This window comes from Genypterus blacodes, unplaced genomic scaffold (genome assembly GCF_046128005.1).
Source record: "Genypterus blacodes isolate CSIRO-AG114 ecotype Tasmania unplaced genomic scaffold, CSIRO-AGI_Gbla_v1 ptg000012l_1, whole genome shotgun sequence".
In the NCBI taxonomy this organism is placed as follows: domain Eukaryota; kingdom Metazoa; phylum Chordata; class Actinopteri; order Ophidiiformes; family Ophidiidae; genus Genypterus; species Genypterus blacodes.
The window spans coordinates 4,125,515-4,146,730 of NW_027466826.1; the positions used below are offsets into that span (position 1 = coordinate 4,125,515).

Here is a 21,216-nt window from a genome sequence, read left to right on the forward strand (position 1 = left end):
TGTGTAATGAATCTATAATATATGAGAGTTTCACTTTATTAATTGAATTACTGAAGTAAATTAACTTTTACTGAGCTGCACCTGTAATCTAAGGCTGTAATTCTGGGAAACTACATTATTTATTTCATTACTGCTAAAAATAACGACTTTACATTATTAAACTGCATTTATTTCAAGAAAAATACATTTTGCGGGTCTTACATCTGGTCAACAACAAGGCCTTCAGTAGTAAAACCTGCATTAAACCTCATATTACTCCACAGATAACAAAGAGGAGCTGAGTAATGGTTCATGGTCTCTTACTGCCTGAAACCCAAGGCAGAAAAATTAAACTTTTATTTTATTCTGTTTTCTAAACTTGTTCTGCAAATCCATTTTAGATATGAAATTACTTGATGTCCTCTGGTGTGGCAGTAATTAGAGCATGATGGAATTCTGCCATTGCGAGGACTAATCTCACCAGCAAAACCTCCTCCTCTTCTTGTCCAACCATCCACATTGTGAGCCACTTCCTCTGACTGCGTTCTTTATTTCCGCTGGATTGTGCAGTTCATTAAAAAAACATCTCACCAACTACATAACTAACTAACAGGAGCCGGTAAAGGCAAGAGTATAAATCATGTGAAATAGGAGTAAATATGCCCTGATAGCTGGATTTGTGTGTGTGGTGGTGATGCTGGAGAGGTGAAGGGTTTAAACAGAAAGCTGCAATGACAGAAAACGCATAATAAGTCAACTATAAATGTGCAAAACAGAGATGTGATAGTTTGCACAGTTCAAACAGCATACGGAGCTCCCAGCACTGTGTGACTCTGCTCTTCTATTGTGAATAACCAGAAATAGAAGCTTCTGCCAGAAAGACAAGCTGTTGGTGGACAGAGGGCTTTTTCTTGATGGAGCTCATAACAGTTTGAAACAAAATAAATTATATAAAATAAATACAAAACAGAGAAAAGGGATTAAAGTGAAGGACATTGGTTTTCATTAAAAATCTCCAGGGTGAGTCATTCCTTCAAGTGCTTGTCCCTTTTCTCTCTCATTCAGCCGTCACAAAGCAATAATCAATTTTGTAGCTGGTTGTTTGATTCAAAGATGAGAATACATTCTGTTTTAAACATCCAAACTCAGTAATTGAATCCAAACTTTAGCTGTCCCGACACACTCAACAAACACTAAATTAAAGCTTTGCCGGTTCTGTTGTGTAACAACGCAAGTGAGGGTGAGAGAGGATGAGTCAGTGTTTTGGAGGAGGAAGATCTCACATCACAATGTTATGACCAGAATCCTCTGATACGGAACGAAGCTGGTAAGAGTGTGAAACGCAAAGCCGCTTGGTGTGTGTGTGTGAGGGTCGGATTTAATGACGACGCTCATTATACTCCTATGACAAGGGAGCGTAACTCATCCTAAATATACAATTACAGGGCTTACAAGTTCTGTTGGAATATTCATCATCTGTGCTTGTGAGACCCCAGAATACCAATGAATACATTTAAAAACTAAGCCAAACGTTTTGTCAATCATTTTGTGCTTATGTGTAATTATGTAACGGAGGTCCTTAGTTGTGGCTGATTGTAAAACACACAACTGCCACCTGAGCCCCTGGATGATAACAGGATGGTTCATGATGATTGCGATGATTATGCAGTTGCGTTGCATAATTGAAATGCAGTGGTGGCGGTTGCTTTGGCCCGTGTTGAGTAATGACAGATGATGGTAAAATGTGTGACAATTACAATTTTTTCTGTGTTGTGTTAATTGCAACGTTTTTTCAAACAACACAAACTGCTTTCATTCAAGCGTTCAGTGTCTCAAAATCATACTTCTCTCTCATGTGATTGTTATGGGAGTGTTGTGATGTGTGAACTACATTTCGCTGTCCACTGATTGACAGCAGCGTTGAAGATCCTCTCCTAAGGGCCAAGTTCAACCCACATCCACATACTTTGCGAGAAGATCAGATGGTGAAAGCTACCACCCCCTCATTCCTATGGAAACCCATGAGGTGATGCCGAGGAGCAGAGAGAACCAACAACCCCTTTGTTTTACACCAAATTAGGTCTGAATCGTCGCAACTTGGGACATATTTGGGCACATATAGGAATTGTAGGTAAAGGTATAGAGGTAAAGTAATCTAACCTGTTTGGTTCTCCAAGCAGACACAAAAAGAATGGGATTTGAGTCCAGAACCTTCTTGCTCAGGCATCCATGCTACCTTGCCCTTCTTCAAACAATCCAATTACTTCTGTATTCAATAATGTTGAGCTGCAAAATACATGAAAGTAACAAAATGATGAGGAATATCAATTCAAATTTTATAATGTCCTTCTTTTGCTTGGTGGTAAACTGAAAATACATTTGGGTCTAAAACCACAAGTCTAGCAGCTTGCTCCTTTTATTTGATATTTTAAAAAGGCTCACAGCACTCAAAATCATGAACTTACATAAATCGTTAAACATTTAAGTTCAACTTGAAGATCTGGACTCCAATCAGGCCTCTGTGGAGAATCTAATTACTCTCACCTGTGTGCAGTTTCTATCTGACGTCTGCAGGCAGGAATGTTTGTGTTTCCAAGCTGAAGCTCATGATTCAGCCGTGTTTTTACCTGAAGCATGCTGACGAACACAGGTCCAGTGGTAAGAAGAGCTGCTTTGGTAGATCATTATTTTGAAGATTTATGATATAATAATATTTAGGATTGCTGTGGTTGGGGTGAAGTAGCTCATGCATGCTTCTGATGTATGTTTTTTTTGTGTGAACTATAATTTCCAGGCCAAACTGTACTTGTCTATCATTGATGATGTGATTGAGAGTATGAGGGAGCTCTTCGTAGATGAAGGGATTGAAGATCGAGTCTTGGATGATTTAAGACACGTGAGTTACAGCAAACAGAACGCTGCTTCGCTCTACCATACAGATGAAATGTGAACACCATGCAAACGCAGGGGGCTGCTGTGTTTCTTTGCAGCTTTGGGAGTCGAAGATGATGCAGTCCAAAGCAATGGAAGACTTCAGGAAAAACAACATCAACTCGTCCAACTTTGTGCTGCAACTGCCAGCAAGCTACAGACAGGCTGACCAAGAGCTCACAGGTAAGACATCACAAGTGTGAAGCCACTGCTGATCAACAAAGCAAAGATGTGACACTTTAACAGATCGTTCACTAAGTAAAGGCAGATATGCGGGAGAATGAATTTTAGCCATTTTACAGTTGTTTCATAAAACATCATGTTTAGCTGTGATTTTGTTTTTAGTAATGTAACCCAGAATGCGGTTGAGTTATCCACATGTGTTTGTCTGGGCGCTGTCAAACCAGAAACACACATCCAATCATCCCCTTAAACCCATAGGAATCTGAAAACTAACACTCCTAAATTTAGAACTTTTTTATATAATCTAAAATCCTTAACAAGCTCTTTCCAGCAGTCCACACTATAATTTGGTGGAAACTATCCAGTAGCAGTGGAGGTCTCTGCTGCCTGTCAGCTTGGAAAAGGCAACCAAGCGATGTTTAGATGATGGGGAGATCACTAAACCGTGAAAGCTCATATATATATATATTTATACACTATCATTTACCTTGACGTGCAGATACCATAATGCTGTGAAAGTTGGTCAAATTGCTCCTTTTTTGATCTCTACATCCTTTGCTTTGATTCTGCTCCCAGCTTCAGTTGTGATCCCCGCCGGTCAGAATGTCCGTAGTTTGCCTTCTAAGGTAAGTGTGAACTTGATGCCGGTGTGTCGACGGGTTGGGACCAAATAATGGTGGAGTATGAATACAGTCAAGTGCATTACATCATATGGCTACTGTGAATCATACAGACTCCACCTGTTTTGGCTTATGTGCAGTTGCTCTGGATCGTCACAAATTGCACTGTCAGGCTCAGTGTTGTGGGATGAGAGACGTCAGAATGATACGAATGCATTTAGTTTGGTCTGGTCTGACTTGGTCTGAATTGTATGTTCTTACGGTTTAGTTTGGAGTCCCAGGCTGAGCTACTCTGTGTTTAAAAACAATTGTAGTCCCATCTATCCACTGGGAGGAGCCTCAGGTCTGTTTGCTCACTGAAAACTAAAACTAATAGAGCTTTTTGTTGTTCTTGCTCCATGATTTTTGAAGCATCTCTCCAGTTTTCTATGTGACCGTACCTCCACATATTGACATCTGTCTTTCTTTGCTGTGTTTCTTTGTGCTTCTGTTCAGTCCTTTGTGCAATCTAAACAAAGATATCTCGGTGTATGTAAGTGCTGAATAATATTTTCTTTGCACATAATGTTCTATTGCAGAGCGGCTCAGAGACTCTGGCTACGTTCTCCCTCCCTGCTGGGCTGGCCTACCCTGTGCAGATTCCAGCTGGAGTCACTCTGCAAACAGCCTCTGGTATGCAACGACTTTTTTGGCTTTTAAGGACTTCAATCTTTGCTTGTTTTTTATCCTGCACTCATAACTTTTTCTTTTGCTTCGCTAAGGTCAACTTTATAAGGTCAATGTTCCTGTAGTAGTCACCCAGGCCCCACCAGGTCAGCAGCCCTTCACCCAGCCCACACATAAGATCATTAAGTGGAGAGAAGGTCCGGCTCCCCAGGCAGCCGCAGCTCCATCCGCTCCGGTTCATCCCCAGGAGACTAAGCAGGGCTCGGCGCCCGCTACCGCTGTTACGCCGACACCGCAGCCAAAGAACCAATTACCCCCGAATCAGGACAGCAGCCTTCCTCAACAACCGCAGGTGCCCGAGAGCTCACAGCTTCAGCCATCCCAAAGTGTGGAGCCAGAGTTCCCCGTTCTGGAGGATGAGCTCAGTCCTAAACCTGTTGACCTCAGCGTGACCACCTCTTCCTCCTGCAGTCAGTTATTAGAGTTGCAGATCAGAACAGAGGAGGCTCTGGCCGAGAAGACGAAGTTGCTGACCAGCGACATTGATGAAATCCTTAAAGACGTGATCGAAGAGGGGAGAGGTGAAATTGTTACAGACAGCAATCCAGCTCCTCCAAACACAAACAACCAGTCTGAGGATGATCTCACGGTAATCTGAAAGCATTTTCCTTCATCCAGTGAGTTAATCCAGTTAGTTTTTAATTGTATTAGGTAATTTTAATGTTTTTGTTATATGTGACTTTCAAATGCATGGTTGTGTGTTAATGGATGATTCAAGTTAATGGAAGGGGTTGTTTCCTGGGTATGGTCAGGGTTCAGGCCCATGGGTGGATGCTGGACTTGTTCAAATTATTTCTCAATTTGGCAGGATAGAGCATTTGAGCATATTTCTAGATTCAAAAGCAAACATTGGGACAGGGGCACATTAATGGAATTGCTATACAGTGTAATGAATAGGGCTGAATGAAACTGATTTTATTATGTAAATGACTGATTGATCTCTAACAATCAATCCAGAAAAATGTATTGTAGTAGTTTTCCTCAGAATAACTTTTAACAATACAATAACATTAACTCAGCCTTGGCAGGGTGATGGCTCTAATGGGTGACCCTCTACTTTTTAGTCATTTATCGTGTTTGTTTTCTTGGGAAATTGCATAATTGCAGAGACATGGAGCCTGAGTCATGCAGCTTTAAAGACAATGACATACATGACTTCTTTGAATTATCTTATAATGATCTTACTCTTGCATTTCTCCTGACAATTTTGGTCAAAGCTTGACATGGACTGTAGCTACAACAACCCTTCGGCCATCATACAGCTGGACGGTGCTGCTGACAGCTCTGACCATGAGGAGGAAGAGGGAGCCGCCCTGGAAGAGAACGACTTCCTGGGTCTGATCAGTGCAGAGGCCATGAAGGCCCTGGACGGGAGCAGCGACGGGAACAGCATCACCTCCAGCAGTGACGGCGAGGGAGCAGATGAACTCGTTCACGTAGAGGACGAGGTAACAGAGGCGGGGAGCTCGATATGCATTTTCACGAGAATATCTGCTTTAAGCACCTGAAGACTATGGTTTAATTATCTCCCCTTTCCCATAAATCACTTTTATAGCCACATTTCCCCTTTTAATTTTGTCCCAGCAGCTTGAATTTGATTGCAAGTGAAGTTTATTGCGACAGCTTAACAAAACACACTTTGCATTGAACAGGATCCTCTGAATTCAGGCGATGATGTGATCGAGCAGGATATCCCAGATCTGTTCGACACAGACAACGTGATCGTTTGCCAGTACGACAAAGTAAGATAATTTCCCCTCCTTTACTGAGTTCCTCATAGCCTGAGGTGAATCCTGATTGGGGGCACTTACTTCCACACGTTTTTCTCCATTTTTAGATTCACCGCAGTAAGAACCGCTGGAAGTTCCATTTGAAGGATGGAGTGATGTGTTACGGAGGCAGAGACTACGTCTTCTCCAAAGCAGTAGGGGAAGCGGAGTGGTGATGAGTTTAGGACAATTTTTTCAAAAATGGAAAATCAAGCAGTGCGAGTAAAATTTTGAGGCGTTGTAATTTGGCTGACAGTGCGGCGGTGCAGATGCTGCTGTGTGAAACCCGCTGAAAGAGTGTTGTTTATTTTTTAGGTAATCATCAGAGCATACTGCAAGTCATTTAGGATGTTACAACCAATTACCTGCAGCTTTGTTTGTGCATCCAATTTACTGAGACAAGCAGCAGGAATTTATGTTCTGTAGTTCTGTACTTTTTTTCTTTCTGTGCAAATTGTTCTCTACTCCTGCAGCAAAACAGTATTTAACCTGAAATGTTTTCCTCTCTTGTGGGGGTGTTGCTCTAATATGCAGCCGATATGGCGTTTCATTTCAAAACCACGTGTAATTGTTTCCTTTTTATCACGCATCAAATACATGTTACTGTTGTACTGCCATTAATGAAGCCTCCTCTTTCTGTGCAGTCTTGTACACACAGGCTGTTTGGCTGTTAGGATTGGATATTAATAAGCATAAGAGTGCAGAGCTGAAGATACTATTTATTATTATTTATTATTCGTTGAAGCCACGCTTGTATCCCAAATGATTACAATAAATAAACCTACCTGTGTTTTATTTATTCCAACTGTAAAGTAGACAAATGAAGGCCAATCTGCTTTTTTGGGGATTTATTTATTTTTTCCTGCTCTACAGTGGCACGACAGAAATAAAAGGGCTGCTAGCTTTGGGCGGCTTCAATAAAAAATAACGGTGCAATGGCTTCAGGATTATCTTAAGTAACAAAAGCCACAAGTTCAGAGCCACAGGTCCCAAATAATTGGAAATAAACTTTTTTCCCCTATTTGTAACTTTTCCTGTTTGAAATTGCCTTTTATCCCATGTAATCTGTTAAGTATTCATTTTGTTTACAAGGTGTTGGGCCACTAGTTCAGCTTTGTAGTGGATTACCATAGAAGACTGTCTCTGAAACTCGACCAGGGGGAATGAAACGCTGCTCTTCCTCATACATTAGGTGGTCTGAATGTCTGTGTAAAGCTTTAGGTGGAGGTGCATGTCTGGATCTAGTCTGCTTCATTAGCCATGCTGTGAGTTTGAAGCCAGGGTTGCACATTGCTTACGTTTGTCTTACTGGGTTCATTAATGAGCATGAGACATAACGATTAAAAACATTTCCATTCGTGACAGTATAACATCTTAATTAGTGGCCAAGAAAGCATCACAAAGTTGTGCGTGTAGTTCTAGTAAGTTTCTTATATATTGTGGGTAAGTGTGACCACAGTCAAACATGTTGGAATTCACTGTTTCCATTGTGATGGACCTATTGATGTCTTTTCATGATGTTCTTGTGTTTTTTAATGGACCTACCTAACATAGAAAGGAGCAACTTCATCCATAGATTGACAAAAATGCAAAATTCATGGTATGTCTCTATTTTTGGCTCATGAGTTAGTTTGAAAATGACTTTAAACAGGCATGGCGCCACTTTTATAGTGGAGAAGAACCCGGTGATCATATTTGAAGGCTAAACCAGTAGGATGTCTAGTAACTGGATCTATCTTAGCATAGCAGACAATGACCCCTGACCTCCCTTTGGGGTCATCACTGGGTCACTGTAAACATTCGGGCTTAAGGCTTTATACAATGCAGCTCGGACACAGAGCAGATACCCTTTAAACAGCTAATGGGGGGGAATGATTTGTGACATCACCAGGATGTCTATTCCAGTTCATCAGATTATGCAAATTGTCAGCAAGTTTCTGTTATGAAGTGATGAGTGTGATAACATTGATGCCAGAGGACACTGGCTTGATGCAAATCAGTCTGCACAGAATCTTTCACCCTTTGATGTATAGTTTGAGGGAGAGTAGATCTTAAGAAGTTAAATGGAAGGAGAAATGTGTTTGTGAACTGGGGGAAAAACACGTTCATGCACGGCACCATTTATGATTGTGCCTAAAATTAAAGTGACAATAGATCCTGTGGGTCTGAATAATTTGGACAAGGTGGACTCCTCCTATGCATGAATCAGAATGAGAGGATTAGAAGTTTCTTGTTTTAACCTTGATATATCCTTGTGCGACAGATCGGTTCATGCTGTTAAACAGGGACAGAGTTAAATGTGGTTAAACAAAATGACCACAGGGTTTTAAATGAATGTTTTATTGAAAAATCTAGGACATTCTGAACAGTTACATTGATCGTAATTCAGGCCCAGACTTTAACTGGGTTCCTGTGGCTCCTCTGGCATCCTACAGTCTTCATGTCTCTCAGTCCAGACGTCCCCTGAACACAACATCCCAATAGATGGCGCTAATGTACAGTCTGACAAGATAAATACATGCTTTCCATTTGATCACATTTAGATCCAAAATTGTGCTTTGGGCTTGAAATCCCAACCATTATATGATCCATATAATAAATAAAAGTCTTTAAATTGATCTGCAATAGAAAAATCTGTTGTCTTGAAATGGTACAGCTTGATCTTAAGTCACAAAAATAGAATGATTTGCTACAACAGATCAGTTTTACAACGATATCATACGCAATCTGCATACCGCCTCATCCTGTACCCGTCTCACTCTCATCCAGTTCAAGGGCACAGGGTCCACTTCTCTAAATCCAGATTGGCCGAAATGTACACAGACGTAGATGACAAATGTAATAGATGCTTGATGCCACTGTAACTTAAGCCACATGTTTTTTCTTTGCCCCAGGCTCTTCAACTTCTGGGCGGTAGTAGACAACTTACTTCAACATACTGTCCACCATATTGGGAATACAAATCCAACCCTCCCCTTATATTGCCATCTTCGGTACTCCGTATGACCTACACCGTTTTAACACCCCACAAAAGGAAATCATCATGTTCCCCTCTTTGCTTGCCAGACGACGCCTGCTCCTACATTGGAAATCCCTCACCCCTCCCTCTATTTCGCAATGGCTTAAGGATACAGGATCAAATACACTATGAGGAACCACACTGATAAATTCTATCAGAGATGGCGTTTCTCTCTTACCTCACAGATCTACAGGCTATGCCAGACCAGTGACTGAATACCAGAACACAGATCAGTTCCTTTTTATCTTATCACTTTATTTTGCATTTCACGCAGTCCAGGACGGACTTTTTGTTTCTCCCCTATCTCTCTCTCTCTCTCTCTCTATCACAACATATGATGCGATTTGTACTAGCCTACAAACTTGCGGTTTGACATCATCCTGTAAGTTCTGTATTTACAATATGACATCATTGCAACTGCAGTCCACTTGTATTCTACCTCAGGGTCTACGTATAAAGTTCAACAACAATAGTAGCGATATCACAACCTTCCTCCCTTCTCTCTCTCTCTCATCTTTCCCCCCCTTTCTATATAAAAAAATGATCTCCAAAATATCCTACACCTGTATGCACAATGTCATGTACAATGTCTGCTTCAATAAAAACAAAAAGATGAGTTTTACTCCCCCACATCTGCTCCATCTCTTTACCTTCAGAAACCATGCCTCAGCTCCGGTTGTCAGCTTCTTCAGATCTTCTTCTTCTGATGAAATGTTCGCATTTCATCAAATCTGATCTCAGGGCTGTCATGCAAAAAAGACTGATATGTTTTTCACGCTGACCTACATTTAAAGACATTGATGTAGTTCTAGCAAGACAGCAGCTTCTTCTGTCAAGCTTTCGTCAAAACACCTCACACCAATGTTCATGTGGGTCCCTTGTTTATAAAGCAGTCTTTCATCTTGATGTGATAGGCGTACACACTAATAGCGTGAGGTTTTTTGGGGGAAATTTTGTTGGTGCAATGTGGCCGCGACCTGTCGAAGTCAGCGTTGGTGTGGCAGCAGCTGCAGCCGCAGCGACTCAACAGCTGGCACATGTCTTTCCGAAAAGCCCGCGTGAAGATGGTGTACAGGAAAGGGTTGCACAGGGAGTTAATGGGATAAAAGAGGATAAGCAGGATCTTTGAGTGCGACACGGTAATGAGGGGCATACGCAGGGCTGCAGAGATGGCAAAGAAAGAGATCGGCGCCATGCACAGGAAATCGGTGAAAATCAGGACGGCCATGCGTTTGGCGATCTTGGTGTCGCCGTGACGGGCGGCGTGCTCTGGGTTGCGGACGCTCAGGTAAATGCATATGTAACAGTAACACACCACCAGGAAAGCCACGACATTGAGAAGGAGCACGGTCACCACGTACACCTGGGAACACAACGTGTCGATGTCCATGGGCAGGCAGATGCTCACTTTGCTGTAACTGCTGACACCCACAAGAGGGAGCAGGGCCACCAGCAGAGAAAAGCCCCAGCCGGCCCCCATCATGGGCGCCACGTGCCGCATCCGCAGCCTTTTGTTTATGTACATGGCATTGGTGATTGTGTGCCAGCGTTCAAGGCTAATTACAGTCAGTGTATATACAGATAATTCACTGGCAAACACCGTCAGGAAGCCCGCGACGCCGCATCCCGGCCCTGTCTGCCAGTCGGTGGCATAGTTGTAGTACTCGTGGAGGGACAGGTAGTCCATGAAAGCAATGAGCATCAGGTAGAGCCCCATGCACAGGTCAGCAAAGGCCAGGTTGCACATTAGAAATCTGGAAATGGTTAGTTTGCGGTGGCTAATGAGCAGGACGAGCATCACGGCCAGGTTGCCAGTCACGGCGAAAACTGTGATTATCCAGGTGAGAGAGCGCAGTAAGGAGAAGCCCAGCAGGTCCTCGCAGGGGTTAAAAGCATCCGGACTCGGTGTGCACATGATAAACGGGCTCTTATAACAATCCACTTCCAGGTCTGGATACTGGAATTGGATGTCATAAATGCCAATCATACCCTCTGCAGCTCTGAAGAATACATAGTCACAGTGATGTTATAAGAACAGTCCCGGAGGAATTGATCAAGAAAAAACATCTGCAAAAGGCAACGGAACAACTTACATAATGTCCACGTCGCCGATGTCACAAAGGTTTGTTAAGTTCTTCAGGGCATTTTCCCTTCAAATGTAAACAATCAAGGTAAAGGGTTAGACCCATGCAACATGCACATTCCATACAATACAATTCCATACATTCAAGTATTATCATGTGTTCTCACTTTCCAAGCAACTTAGAGTTAGGTTAGGTTATTTTGAATCTTCCACAATACTTTAATGTGTAGCTGTTATTGAAGTCTATTTAAGGCCCCCTAACGATAAGCCTGCTCTATTCTTTCAGAGCTATCTAGTTTGCATAAGCTCCCTTCGATAGCTCAGTTGGTAGAGCGGAGGACTGTAGAGGCTAACAGCTGAAATCCTTAGGTCGCTGGTTCAAATCCGGCTCGAAGGAGTTCCTTTTGGAGCGGCAGTAGCTGAATCCATAGGAGACTCGGCTTGGGAACCGGAGTACAGTTGCCAGTTTGCCTCCGGGGCACTGCCAAATGCCCTTGAGCCAGGCACCGAAACCCCAAAACGCCTGGCTGGCGTGCCCTGCAAATTTCGAATTCATGTGATGACTGCATGCATCGTGTGATAATTGCATGTGATTTGGAAACTGAATTTCCCAGGTGTGGGAATAAATAAAGGTTGTTCTTCTACTTCTTCTTCTGACTGGCCAGCTGTGTTAAGCCTGAGCTGGCGAGACCTACAGACTAGTGAGACATGGATCACGGATCGGCTCACAGACTCCCCCAGTAGCCCCGTACTTGGCAGGTGTGTCTAATCAGGTGTGTAAGCAGATAAATAAAAGGTTTTTGCTCTCAGTCGGAGTGTGTGTGTATTACCTTTGTTTCCGTCGCCACGTGTGGAAAGCACAGCAGTGGCTCGGGTAGGTGAGCTCGGCTTCTAGCAGCTCGCTGAGGCTCTCCAGAGGGGGGAGGCTCTTCAGGGAGAAGGTCGAGTTGACATTCAGAAACCTCAACTGGCGCAGACCTTTAGATGGCAGAGAGCGGAGAGCTGTGGAGGAGACATCCCTGAAACACACACATACACAACTGTTACACAACTTACACATGCATTTCAGCGAAGGCCTTCAAAGTTCCAGTACTACCAAAATAAAGGAAGTAAACAGAAAGTCCCATGAGTGTTGATTTGGGTTAAGAAGTGATGTAGCTAAAGGCTAACATCATCTCGAAGGAGGCCATGTTTTTGCCAGGATCATCGTTTTTAGCAGGATTACTCGGAAAAGTTGTAAACTGGTTTTGAAGAAACTTGGTAGAATACATTAACGTTAAGAAATAGTGTTTCATGTATCTGCCCCTGGGGCCAGACACAAACAAACAAAACAAACAAACAAGAGCTAAAAATCCCCCAAAATCCGCCCCAAAAATCAAGTGGAGCTTTTGCAAGATGTAGTTACAAGATTTTCCCGAATTTTCAGATTTGGGATGAAAATGTGTTGAATTACATGGCCTGTTGAGTTTCAGTCTCAGTTCTCTTTTCCGTACTTAAACTGCTGATGTAATGTCTAAAATAATTGTGCCATTGAGTTAAACATGGCTCCGATTCAACATTCTACTTGACAACATCAATATCTTTGCTGGTTTAATAGTAAAATGTACTCATCCATGTTCAATTTAAAGCCATAATCTGAAAAGTAACTAGTAACATAGTGTAAGGATGTACTGTACTCTGGTGTAAATGTCCTTTGTTTGGACTTCACATGGTGACACGCAGCATTTGTGCCTTTGTCAGCTCATACCTTAAACACTGATTCATAACCAAAATAACAGACAATTTCATATCACGTTTGCAGTCAGAGACCTTGCTGTTTACAGACAGATTGTATTTGCTCACTAATCAGTATTCAGCCGTATCGCCTGCCTTGTCTCATTTTTGTCACCACTGCTATCCTGGTGTTGACACAAGCGATGATAGACTGTTGTTATGAATATTAATCTTGCTACGCTGACCCAGTTCAAACATGGCAGCCTTAATACTGTTGACTCAAGCGACAGAATGAAGAGCGAGTACGGCTGTCCACCCTCGTGCTAAACTTTAATCCTTAACCACATTAAAGCCGAACGACTCGGCGCTTTATTAATTTCCAGCGAGAAAGCATTTGATATTTGCTTTTTTTCCCCCGCCCATCCCCAGAATTCAAAATCAATATTAATCTGAATTTTGTCGACTTACAGCGAATCTGGTCCGGAGGCTCCTTCAAAGGCGTCTTCATGTATCAAACCCAGATACCTGTTATCCCGCAGAATCCTACAAGAGAGAATCACATTCACTATTCGGATTTTGGCTAATATGGGAGAAGGATATATGAGATGACATAGTAATATTCCAAACTGTCCAAATTCATTTATCATTTGGTTCTTGTTTTGTCAACCTGACATAGAGGGAGATAAGCATTATTTTTAGACTCCAGGGTTCGGGGCAAATCTCGTCTCCATCAACATTCAATAATAAAAGAGCAGAGCAGCAAAAGCAACAGGGCATCCAATCTTTGTTTAGTCTTATTTACTGGTACATTCTGTTTTTAGATTAGAGGAAACCCTTAAACATTAACAACAGCCTTAACAGCAACAATGTCAGCCTGTTATATTTGGCGCCGTTTGAAGGAACTCCCCATTAAATAAGGGAACTCGCTCTATTAATGCTTACAGGTTGTTCAGCCTCGATCCGTTGAAGGCGTGAGGTTGTATTTCCCTGAAACCGTTGCGGGGCAGGTTCCTGTCAAGGACACATTGTTACAGTTCTTAATTTTTCTGTCACGCCAGGGTCAGAGAACTGAACATTCAATTTCATAAGCAAATTTATATCGCATCCAAACGACATTGTTGCCTCCAGCTCTGATAAGAACGTTGGCTCCTGTACTCACATGTCAACATACTCCTCTGTGAGGCCCTGGAAGGAATTGGGAGGAATGCTGTCGACCCTTATGTTGTCTGCCATTTCTCTGAACACACAGATAATGTGGAGCCACAGTTATCAGTTATTCTCCAGTAAAAACAGTTTTCTAGGCAGATAAAAAGAGCAGTTAATGCCACATTAGGAGGATTTAGAAAGGTTGGCGGCTCTTTAAATGGGTAATTTTACAGATATTTTCACGTTTGTGTACTAAACAAAACAAACAAACATGCATTGGTTCACTTCTTCTTTCCCTTGCCCAAACCTGCGCCTCCTCTGATAACGGTGACATTATAAGCTCAATGCATGTCACAGTGTGCGAGCAGGGTGCAGCAATCAGACCGCAAGATATCAAGTTTGATGCATGTCAGATTGTGCGATTAGTGTCTGGTGAAAGCTGCGACAAGCAAAGGGGATCAAATATTGCTCTCCCGCCCATTGAAAGCTTTCAGGCCACTTTAGCACTGATGGGTCTTAATAGATGCAGTTCTATGGCACGTACCTTAAATTTTACAACTTTTACAATGTGCAACACTTACTCGCAACTATATTCTTGTATCAAAATGAGGGAAAAATGTTTTACGTCCCCCTGAATCGGTTGACTTACATGAAAATTCTTGCTGCTAAGGAGGAAATGGTGGTGAAGTCAGGGAAGTGTGTTATCCCAGTATTACAGATGCTCCTGTGGAGAAAAGGAAGTTGAGTGGCGATAGGAACAAATCTTACCCATTATAGATACAGATCATCCCAGTGGAAAAGTATCAGTTGCATGATGCAGCTCTGTAAGGCAATCCAGGGCAAAGGTCACCAACAGCTGTGGCCTTTGCCCGGGATTGCTCGATTGTTTATTCATATTTAACAAGGAGCAATGAATGCTGCAACAGGATGTGATGCTTTTTTCCACTTTTGATTCTGATAAATCAATAACAATATATATCATGTGGAGGCCTCGCATTCCCGTCTTCATTGTGCCACCGCAAAAAGTTGTGATTGAATTCTGCAGTTTGCTATGTGAGTCAATTTCCAAGTAGATGTACTGGAAAGAGTGACACTTCTAATTTAAAACGGTTATGTACTTGCAGAAACATCAAGTCCTGTATTGTTTCTGATGTTTTTATGTACATATATGATCAAACGTCTGGAGGATCAGATGCCTGATGAGCATTGAAGTAACTGCCCTCTTTACTTGCCCCATATCCAAATTGGGTCACATTGCAAAATTGTAAATAACAAGCAATTATGCGACATGATGAGTTCGTTCTTCACCGTCAGGATTCCAGACAAAGTTTTCTAGGCTACAGACATACAGAAAATCATCCAAACAGGCTGTGAATGCATTATTATCTCAGTTAAACTTAAGTAAATACAATGATGAAAAGACGAGGAGGCAAAGTTGAGTCATAGTCTTACAAATATTCCAGCATGGGCAGGTCAGTGAAGGCACCGTTTTCGATGAGTCTCAGACTCTTCATGTTCCGTATTGAACTATATAGGAATAAGGAATAAGCATTACCATGTAAATAAAAAAATATATACAAATGAGATTCTCAAAATCCTGAACAAATAGATAACAATTGGTATTTATGATATTTGGCCGTCACTTACATTTGAACCAGATGATGGAGAGAGAGGAAGCCGTTCCTCCGTATCACTGTCACACTGTCGCTTTGGCAAATCTGACTGTAAGAGAAGATTTTACATCAGACAGCTAAATAGTTTGGGATACAACAAGAAAATATGGTGATAAACATTAACAGCGGTTATGGATTTCTCTCCATACTCAGTTTTTAATGACGTTGTTTTAGAAATAGGACAGAGTTGATTGATACTGAGCTACAAACCATGAGGGAAATGTTAAAATACCAACAATTCATACTTCTGGGGCAGTACACACACACACACACATACACGCACACACACTTTGTCTAATGCGTTTGTTTGGACAAGCTTACAACATACATCATGGATGCATCTGGGCCAGGAAGACTAAGTGAAGACGTTTAAGCGGAGGACTAAACAAAGACAATCAGAGACAGACAAAGTCAAGACTCCTTCATTCGTCCTTGACTACTTTGGTTTGCGTCCCATCCTCTTCTCCTCTTCCTCTAATGATCCCACTCTTCTGTAATCAACCAACACTTTTCCTCAGGTTAACGTCACTCTGCCGCTGCCAGGGAACAATTAAAGGAGCCCATCTGCATGACTTGTATTGTCTTTGATCTTCTCTTCTAATTGCGTTATGCCCAGTATAGTATCGTAATTACCCATAAACCCCTGCTTCAGATGATCATCTAGATGAGGCTCAGCTGTGATTTCCAGTTTGCGTCATGGATGGCAAACCATTCCAAGCTCCTCATGTCGTTCCACCTTGACATCACATACTCGTTATCATTATAGCTTCAATGTTCTCTGGGTGTTTTTTTAAAAATGGTAATTTGCACTGGAGACAATTTGATATCCTCACTCCATTTACAGATTGTTCACGAACAATGTCTTTTTTCTAGTCCTCACATGGGAATATCCCATATTGACAGGTATAACAACATTAAAAGTACAGTATAATAATGCTTCATTCAGTTATAAACTCTGTAATCAAGTGTTAAGACTTTATTACAAGTCAATCATTAGTGGGTAAATTGTGAATATTGTGTTTATTGTTTTGAGTTTAGGACTGTTTGGCTAAAGCTGAGACCTAAATTATTCTCTTTTCTTATTTTTGCTTCTCCGTCCTATGTTATCAAGACATATAATAAGACATTTAGCTGCTATTCAGTGGCAATTTCTTATATTTTAGTCCTTTAACAAATCATCATTCATTAACTAACAGCTGCTGTCACTCTCATGTTATTTATGTGGGTTCCTGAGTCACCTGATCATTAGAAGACTGAAGTATTCAATGGTTCATAAATGTTCATGATATGCATGCAACACAACAATGATGTTTCCTGTTGAGTGGCATCGTCTGTCTCATTTGTTTACAGGAGGAGATGATTTTGGGAGCTTTTTGCTGTGGTGCTCGTTGCTGTCGTTGGAGTTTTGTTTACCCACAAATTATCTAGTTTGGTTTTAACTTGAAATCCATATTGGCTCTACATAATATGTTTGAATACTAAAGCAAAGCACCCTTTTGGGCCCTCTGGGTGCTTTCCCCTAGTTACTTCAAATGGATTGTTTGAAACCAAGTGTGTGTGAAGGATATTGATAAAAACTGAATTAGTCTGTCATCTTATAGTCAATCAGGTTATTGTGTTGTTGTCTTTGCTTATGCTGTAGTAAGTAAAGTCATGGGTTGTGGGTAGGTCAGAGGTAGAGGACAAATGTGATAGATGTTTGAACCCACACTGCCATCTAAGCCACATGTTATTTCTTCTGCCCCAGGTTACACAACTACTGTTCCAATTACTTTATGTCCACCATATTGGGAACGCTTTAACCTTCCCCTCCTATTGCCACCTTCCGGCCGCCACTCGATTCAGGTCCTCTGTGACTCCAGGGTTAAATTGTCATGTCATGTCAACATAACTGGCTGTGCTTTACCCCCGCTACTTTGTTTCCATTGTCACCTACTTCACATGTTTAACACATCCCTGAGCATTATTGGTTCTTTTTACATTACATTATTGTTTTATTTATCATCTTTTTATGTAGATCATTAATTTTCTAGATTCAAATGAATAATACGCAATGGATACAAATGGTCAACAGGTGGTGCTGAAAAGCATTATTTAATTATTTTCACTGGAAATATATTGTTCATTTCCTTTACATTTTACACTCTGTATTTACGAGTATTTATGCAGATACTGTATGGATTCCATTTGTTTGCACTATGTTGCTACAATAATAAGCAAAACTAAAATTAAGTAAAACTAAACTCAACTAAACTTTATACATTCATTTCCAAGTAGTGTTTTTTTTCAAATTTTTAAATTTGGTACAAAACAAAAAGAGCCTTAAATGGATATTCGATCATTCAAATAATAATAATAATAATAAATAATAAGTTTGGATAGCTGGATTTTCTCCCTAAATTGTAGAAACTTACATGAATACATGAAGTACTTACATTCTTGTAACGTTGATAAGCTCTTTGAAGCCATGATTCGGAACTTCTTTGAATGGCAGATGAGCGAGACGTCTGCAAGGATCGAGATAAATTCAAAAGCACATTCACAATAATGTAATAGTCAGAATAGTCAGTGCAAACTATGAGGAAACAACCTAATATTGCTGGGGTCGAGTTGTACTCACAGTCTTTGATTAGGTAAAGTTTCGGGTCCAGAGGCCATTTGAGTGTCTCTGCTGCACTGGAACGCGTCGCTGCTGCACCGGCAGATGCCCGGACAGATGAACGAGCAACATGAGCGGACAGCGGACAGCGCCACCAGGAGACAAAGCGCCCTGAGAGACATGTGTGTCCCCGGGGCCACTTGATACCATATAACCGCACGGACTGCAGGATCTGCTCTGTGAGGCGTTCCGTACAAAATGTTTCACTGCAAACTAAGTAAAGAGGCAGTGAAGGCAACCTGTCAGACTTGAAGACAAGAGATCTGGATGTTTCTAGGTGCCTTTGCGTGCTGTCGTAATTCTGAGCATCGAGACAGCAAAGTGAAAAACAGGCGCCTTTTCCTTCGATGTTGATGTGACGTTTAGTGGGGAGGAGAGTGAAGGACCTGTCACACTGACGCGCTCACTCGCGCTGCCACACTTTTGTTTTCAGTAAAGATTAAAGTATTCAAATACGAAATCAGAAAGAGAAGTAAGTAGTCACTAAAGTCGTAATTACTGTAAAATCTACTCAAAACTCCATATCTTCACTGTTCAGGTGAAAAAAAGGAAAGATGCAGAAAGATGAAAAAGAGAGAAGAAAGAGAGGAAAAAAGTAAATAAATAAAAATGAAAGAATGGAGGGGAATAAAGAACAGATCACAAGAACTGATAAAAGGAAGCAGGTGGGGAAGAAATGATAAAGTTAAACAATAGAAAGACAATAGCTCATAAATAATAAATGGGACATGTAACTCAAAAAGGAAATACATAGTAGAGTCATAAAGTAAGTGCAGTTTTGGCAGCTAATGTTTACTATATTCAAAGTATTTTATTCAGGGGTTAAAATTAAACCTTTGCACTGCACATTTCTCTGACTTTCAAGTTTCTTTCCTGATTAAGACTTAGAAAGTATTTTTTAAATTTAACACATTTCATTGTTAACACTTGTTTTGTATTCCATAGCTATATGTACTATTTTTAAATGCAAGATTTTATTTGCAATTAGTGTTTTTTCTGTTGTGTATATATATATATTTCTTGATGAAACTGCGTATATGTTTACAAGATCACAACAGATGTACAACCCTGCTGAGCTGAGGTCCAATTTAAACTTGTTGTTAAACCACCGTCCTTAGCTGAATCTCCTCTGCTGTCAGTGACCCTGACCCCATTTACAGCCTCCTTATCCAGGTCCTTCTATGTGCCAGTGTGAACCATGTCAAAAGGTAGTTAAGCAACACCTTCTTGTCACCATCCACCCACCAGAACCTCACAAAAATGTCACACGCACGCACGCACTCATGCACGCATGCGTTCACTCTACAGGAATATGTACAGTACGGTATACAAAGACCACAGCATTCTGAAGCCTCATAGCTGAGCAAAGTGAAAGGTTCAACCCTATAAAGCAAGGCCATGCACAGCTAAAAGATAATAAAAATTCTAAAAAACGATTCAGATTAGGATAAAATTAACTTTCATTCACTTCTGATTTTATTTTGAAACTAGACTTGCAACAACTTTAAAAGGGGTCCAAGCTTTCAGGTGTTAATTGTAAACCATGGCATGTCGGCATGGAGCCAATGGCATTTCAGGTGAACAGGTGAACAGGTGAAGAGGAGAATATTGTTGATGAATATTTTTTCTCAACAACAATTCTATAAACTAGTAAGTCAATCTAAAAATACTTGGTTTTACAGAGACATAACTGTCTTCAGTAGAGTAATGATCTCCAAAATGGTACGTTTTGGGTTGACGTGGCTCAGGATGTTATTGATGCTATGATATTATGTTGGAGTGTCATCAGAGTTGCCCTGAACACAATAACAATGGAAAAATATGATTTTCTAGTCCCTGAAATATGACATACATCAAGCCATTTCAAGGTCCAAAGGTGAGACTTTAACTTTGAAATTCTCAAAGTCATATTAACAGTTTTCAGTGGATGATGTCAGGAGCTCCATTTGTTTACATTGTTTCTGTTCAGGAGTGAGGAGGTTCAATAGGAATCTTTACTACAGTTTCAGTACAGTAATGTTTTTTATTTTGTTTGTAGGAAACATCTGTGTATTTCGTGTAGGAAGAATGATCAACTATAAACTTTTTTTTGTAAAGAACACAAGAGTCTTTATGTGAATGCAGAAAAACAATATATCTCAGCTCTAATCTACTGTCAACCGAGGATCTTGGATGTCCAGTAATTTTCAAAATAATTGTTAATGAATGAGGCCTTTATTGTGAGAAATGATTGGTGCCAGTGTTGCTGTGAAAAGACAAGTGTCAACCCACACATGTTCTATTAACCCAAAAATACTTGTTGGTACTTGTTGGTACTTGTAAAATCGCTACTGGCTGTCCACTCATGGAAAAAAGGGAGAGCTAGGGGTCGATGGATTTGTTATTTTACTGAGCAATACTGCCACACATATTACTAATGTCAAAGATGCTGCCTGGTCGCTCTGATTACTGTACATCATGCTGTAGTTCATCTGTTACATTCACTTTGGTCCTTGTTTTACAGTAAACAGTTACAAAACCCGGTCCTGACCGGGTTTTGGAGGACATCAGATTTATATGGAATAGAACCTCCATGGCAGAATCTGCCCCTCTAACGACCCTTTAGTTTCTCTTCAGCTTTTCACTTTAGGCAGATGCTTATCGTTAATCTTTCCCCACTCCACTTACACTAGAACAGCACCAAAGCACAAGAGAGTAAACTGAAATGTGATGATA

The 21,216-nt window shown here is 41.1% G+C and overlaps 2 protein-coding genes and 1 non-coding gene across 3 annotated transcripts; 2 read left to right on the top strand and 1 right to left on the bottom strand.

Annotated features, from left to right (window-relative positions):
- Positions 1-2,613: 2,613 nt before the first annotated feature.
- gtf2a1l (general transcription factor IIA, 1-like) lies at positions 2,614-7,131 on the top strand. Its single transcript, XM_076165907.1, has 9 exons — positions 2,614-2,637; positions 2,774-2,875; positions 2,970-3,093; positions 3,676-3,725; positions 4,292-4,385; positions 4,475-5,028; positions 5,657-5,887; positions 6,092-6,181; positions 6,277-7,131. Exons 1-9 carry the CDS (start codon positions 2,614-2,616, stop codon positions 6,382-6,384), a joined length of 1,377 nt encoding a protein of 458 aa, XP_076022022.1. The 3' UTR covers positions 6,385-7,131.
- A 2,704-nt stretch (positions 7,132-9,835) lies between these two features.
- LOC143011506 (lutropin-choriogonadotropic hormone receptor-like) lies at positions 9,836-18,735 on the bottom strand. Its single transcript, XM_076164405.1, is given in 11 exon segments — positions 9,836-11,217; positions 11,293-11,377; positions 12,141-12,329; positions 13,492-13,566; positions 13,966-14,034; positions 14,183-14,260; positions 14,819-14,893; positions 15,622-15,696; positions 15,817-15,891; positions 18,278-18,349; positions 18,463-18,735. Coding segments are annotated over 11 exon segments (2,079 nt in total). The 5' UTR covers positions 18,624-18,735; the 3' UTR covers positions 9,836-10,092.
- On the top strand, positions 11,620-11,707 carry trnay-gua (transfer RNA tyrosine (anticodon GUA)). Its single transcript is given in 2 exon segments — positions 11,620-11,656; positions 11,672-11,707. It is a non-coding gene; the product is annotated as a tRNA-Tyr (tRNA).
- Positions 18,736-21,216: the final 2,481 nt, after the last annotated feature.